The sequence below is a fragment of the Pteropus alecto genome, unplaced genomic scaffold, assembly GCF_000325575.1.
Source record: "Pteropus alecto unplaced genomic scaffold, ASM32557v1 scaffold143, whole genome shotgun sequence".
In the NCBI taxonomy this organism is placed as follows: domain Eukaryota; kingdom Metazoa; phylum Chordata; class Mammalia; order Chiroptera; family Pteropodidae; genus Pteropus; species Pteropus alecto.
In genome coordinates, this window is record NW_006434828.1 from 4,285,249 (window position 1) to 4,290,046 (window position 4,798).

At 67.6% G+C, this 4,798-nt stretch overlaps 1 protein-coding gene across 1 annotated transcript in view; it reads left to right on the forward strand.

Moving 5' to 3' along the window:
* Nucleotides 1-4,798, forward strand: part of SNED1 (sushi, nidogen and EGF like domains 1) — a 58,932-nt gene that overhangs the window by 14,522 nt on the left and 39,612 nt on the right. The window contains exons 7-8 of the mRNA XM_025045434.1: nt 2,364-2,489; nt 2,776-2,889. Coding sequence (XP_024901202.1) covers nt 2,364-2,489; nt 2,776-2,889 — 240 coding nt within the window. The remainder of the gene's footprint in view (nt 1-2,363; nt 2,490-2,775; nt 2,890-4,798) is intronic.

Here is a 4,798-nt window from a genome sequence, read left to right on the forward strand (position 1 = left end):
GGGGCGGGAGGGGACGCAGCGCCAGCCCCGCCCACCCGAGCTGCTGCCCTCCGCTTGTCCCTGGGTCTCTCCTGGGGAAACCCGGCGGAGACCTTGGGTGTAAAGGGGAGGAGCGGGGCCTCCTCGCCACACGTTCGCGCCCAGCCTCCTTCCCGGGTCCCGAGGGGCGCCAGGCTGTCGCATATGCTCCCCAGGGCCATCTGGACGGCAGGTGCTCTGCCCGTCCCAGTCCCCTTTACTGCCAGGCCCTGCTGCCCGTTAGACACCCCAGGCGTCTCTGCACCCGACAGAAGGGAGACACCCAGGGGTCCATCGGGCCCAGAACACACAGCGGAGGGGGGCGGGTCCACCCCAGGGACGCGCACGTGGCCTGCGGGACAGCCGGACTGGCCGCAGAAGGGTGCGTGGCCCTGGGCGAATCACAGACCCTCCTGAAACTTCACTGCTATAAGCAGAGGGAGAGGGTGTCCAGCCGTTGACTCAGCCACTCCACAGAGAGCGGCGGATACCACGCCCGGCCATCTGGGCCACCGCGAAGCGGGTCCTGGGACCTGCCCCGCGGACTCGCCTCGACCGAGGCCACCGGCAAGGGTTGCGTCCCCGAAAGGGCCTGCGAGAGCGACACCTGCGCAGTGGAGCCCACCCAGACTGGCCCCGGGGTGGGGTGGGGTGGGGGCGGACGGGCGCGTGTGCCACGCGGGAACAGACACCGCGCGCCCGGGGCGAAGGCCCGGGAGGACAGGCGTGCGGGAGCCGGCGCGCGGGGGCGGGAAGACTCCGAGAGGGCTGGAAACGAGCCCGCCCCATCCCGGGCGCAGTCTGAGCGTAGGCAGCAGCCCTCCTGCAGCCCGGGCGGAGGGCCGAGGGGGTGTGGGGGGTACCTAGGCAGTGGAGGTTCAGGCGCTTTGGTCACCATGTCTCAGCAGCTTTTTCTGGTGGGTGGCGAGAGGTCTGGTTGTGGTCACCTGCCACTGGCCAGGGGGCTTGGGTTGTGATTAAGGAGTGAGGTATGGGTGCAGATGTGCATTGGTGTGAGCCGGCAGCACTGCAGGTGTGGGTGCAGGTGAGGACAGGTGGGTGAACAGGTGTGGGCACAAGTGTGGGTACAGGTGCAGGCGGGTGCTGCTCCCCTGCAGAGGCCGTAGTGTAACCGAGGCCGGGTCCTCAGGATCCCGCCAGCCCTCCCATGTCTAGGTGCTTCTTCCCCATTGTCCTAGGCCCCCGGGGGGAGCAGATGGGCAGGCGCTGCTGGCCCTCCCTACTGGAGCACGGCACTGCGGGGGAGGGCGCAGTCCCCTGGCATCCCCACAACAACACTGCAAGCCCACGGGGACAGAGCCCACGTTGCCGGTCCACAATGACTCTCATCAGCTTTACCAGGAAGTGGGGTCGGTTCACAGCTGAGACGTTGCGTCCACATCAGGAGGTCTAGCTCCTGAGCAAGGCTGGTCCCCAATCAGGGCTCCGAAGTCTGCCGCCACACAGCGCAGTGTAGCCGCACCACGGCAGACTGAGTGACAGTGTGGCTGCAGGAACCGGAAAGGTACAGGCGAGAAGCAGGAACCGTCCCAAAGATAGCCACAGCCTTGGCAGTGTTCTGGACCAGAGGGTCCTTCCCTCGACACCATGCCCGGTGTGGGGCCCTCCTTGTACACGAGGGCCAAGACTTTGAGACACTCGTCACTTGCCCGTTTGTGCTTGTTGATCGTGGATTTCAGCAGCCTGCTCCTCCAGAGGGCTAGGGCTCCATGGGCCAAGTTCTATTAGCTTCCTGTCCAAGAGGGCCAGGCGTGGGAGCTGGTGGCCCTTGGGGACCCCCAGAGGTCCTCCCTGGCCAGCAGGCCACACCGGGTGACACCAGCTTCGATGGTTCTGAGCTGGAGCCGCTCATCTCACTCATGGGAAACTGGGTGCTGCGTTTCTGTACGTGCCCAAGGCAGCCTGGGACAAGCTGCAGCTGCCTTCGGGGCCCCCCTGCTTCCGGTTCCATGCGGGGACCCCCTGGTCCACAGGGAGTGGTGTCCCTGCCTTGCTGAGCACCCTCGGGTCCCTGTCTTCTCAGCCTCTTGGACAGGCCGGGAAGTTGACGGATTAGCGGGATAGGAAGGGGCTGTGGGTGTAAGGGATTCTAGGGAAGGCCACCCACCACGAGCCACAACCAGAGTCACAGCTCAGCAGTCCAGACGTCGGCAGGCAGCGCAGACGGAGGGCAGGCCTCGGTCACACCGGGCACTCCTGCACAGCCCTGGAGAGAGACACCCTGGACGCTCGGCCACCAGTGGACGACGGGCCACTCCTAGGAGACAGGCCTTCAGGTCAGGGAGGGAAGGGGGTGACAGCTCTGCTCGGTCCTGTGTCTGCAGCCTCCGTGTGCCTGGCCCTGCGCCCATGCCGCAACGGTGGCACGTGCATCGACGACTGTGTCACGGGCAACCCCTCGTACACCTGCTCCTGCCCCTCGGGCTTCACGGGGAGGCAGTGCCATCTGGGTGAGTCGCCGCCAGGCCCGGGAACGCTGTGAGAGCACCAGGGCCCCCGAGAGCCCAAGGTCAAGGGTCTCTGTCCCCGTGGTGGGCGCGGCGTGTGTAGGGCACCACTGGGCACCGGATGCAGCGGCTCCGTGACCGTGAGCCTGTGGGTGGTGCTGCAGCGGCCCCCTGGAGCAGAGCGCCCTCGGAGCGAGGCTCTGGAGGCTTGCTGGCCCCTCGCTCCAGGTGTGACTGGCCCTCCCAGCCTGCCTTCCTCCACTGAGGCCCCACCCCCACCCCTCTGCAGGTGTGGACGAGTGTGCATCGCACCCGTGCCAGAACGGCGGGTCCTGCACACACAGTGCTGCCGGCTTCAGCTGCCAGTGCCCAGATGGCTTCAGCGGGCCCACCTGTGAGACAGGTGAGAGGGGGCCCGCCCTGGCCCCAGCCTGCTGGCTGCAGGAGAGCCTGGGGCGGGGAGGGGGCGGGCAGCCTGGTGGGAGCAGTGGTTGGCGTGCCCCAGAGGGCCCGGCCCCAGACACAGGTGCCCAGAGATGGGCGAGGGGCTGTGGCAAAAGCACTGGCTGCAGCACTCAGGCCTCCTGGGCCCCGGGGGTCAAGGCGGGCTGCAACCTTGGCACAGGCCAGTACCCGTTCCAGATCAAGCCAGGGTCTGGGCAGGCTGGCCGCAGGGCCTGGGTGAGGGGGAGCCATCAAGCTCCCCCACCATAGGCCCAGCTCGATGGGGACCTGGGGGCTTCTGAGGTCAGACGGCCAGCTGTGTGGGGGAGGCACAAACCCCCACCCTCTTCCCACCTGCACCCCCAGGAGCCTGGCACCCAGCCGCTCCCAGCAGTAGAGGCTACTTCTCCCCAACCCCTGGGGTCTCACAGCCTGGGCCTGGGCTGCGGTCCCTCTCGAGACGCCCTGGCCTCTCCCCCACTGTGCCCACATCGCCCTTCCTAGTGCCGCGGTTGGTTCTGGTGCAGCCCTGCCCCTCGCCCCGCACCAGCCCCGTACCCAGCCCTGCACCCAGCCCCTCTCAACACCCTGCCTCTGCCCTTTCGCCTGCCGGGGGAGGAAGGCAGACCGACACCCGCTCCCAGTCTCACTGTGGGAAGCTGCCAGTAGAGCCAGCAAAGAAACCCCTTAAATCAAATCACCGTGACCCTGGATCGCCACCCACCTCGGCCAGAGGCCAGACTCAAGTCCCACCACATACACTTGCTGACGGGTAGCCATTACTTAGGAACGCGCAGAAGCCACTGTCAAATCAAGTGTGTGCCAGTAACGCCTCGCCACCTCCCCCAGCCCCATTTCTGAGGGCGAGCAGCGCCACAGGACATGTTTGAAGCCTCCATCTGTCGTGTGGAGCCAGCAGCCCAGGCCCAGTGAGGCCCCCACGAGGGCTGGGGGCCAGGACCCCTGAGCCTCGGCTTTCTTGTGGCCGGTCCGGCGACCCCCACAGGCACCGGCCCTCCGCCCCACTGAGGCTCCCAGGTCTCAGGACTCACCCCGGGCCCAGAGCCTTTAAGAGCAGGGACACCGGGCGGTGTACCACAGGGTCAGCGTGCTGCTCCCTAAGTCTTCCCTCCCCCACAGCACCCAGCTGCTGCCTGATGGAGTCGGGGTCACCGTGTGCGGTCAGCCTTGGCCGCTGAAGCACCTGCGTGCCTCCTGGGGCGCCGGGCCCTCCCGCCCCCTTGGCCCCCACGGCCCCCACAACTCAGGGCCCGTCTGGTCCCTGTGCTGAGTTGTTTGGGGAGTGAGCTGTCAGCAGGACACGCGGTATAGCCAGGGGAATGGGTGTCAGCAGCCACTAGGGAGTCAGCTGGCATCCCGTGTCGGGGTCAGAGGGCAGACAGAGGCGGGCTGTACCTGCTCACCCCCACTCTGACTGGGGGCTCAGCTCCTTCGCACCGGCTGCCCCTGCAGCAGAGTCTCGCCTCCCCCACCGGGCCCCCCCCACCCGCACCCCTGGGCACCGCTCGCCCTTGAGGCTCTGTCACTCTGCTCTGTGACAACAGCTCTCGCCATTTAGCTTAGCCTGGGTGCCGCCAGAGGAGGGGGCTGGGCCCGGTGCCCCGCGCCTGGCCCGGCCCCCCGCAGCCTCAGACACCCTTCCAGCACAGTGCATCGGGACAGCCCTGGCCGGTCCCCCCACCAATGACAGTGCCGGGGCCACTGCAGCCCTGAGCCCACTGGCCTCTGCCCTCTGCACCGTAGCTCAGTCTCCATGCGACGTCAAGGAGTGTGCGGACGGCGGCCAGTGCCGGCGGACAGCGGCTCCGCGGTGTGCATGTGCCCGGCTGGCTGCATGGGCGCCACGT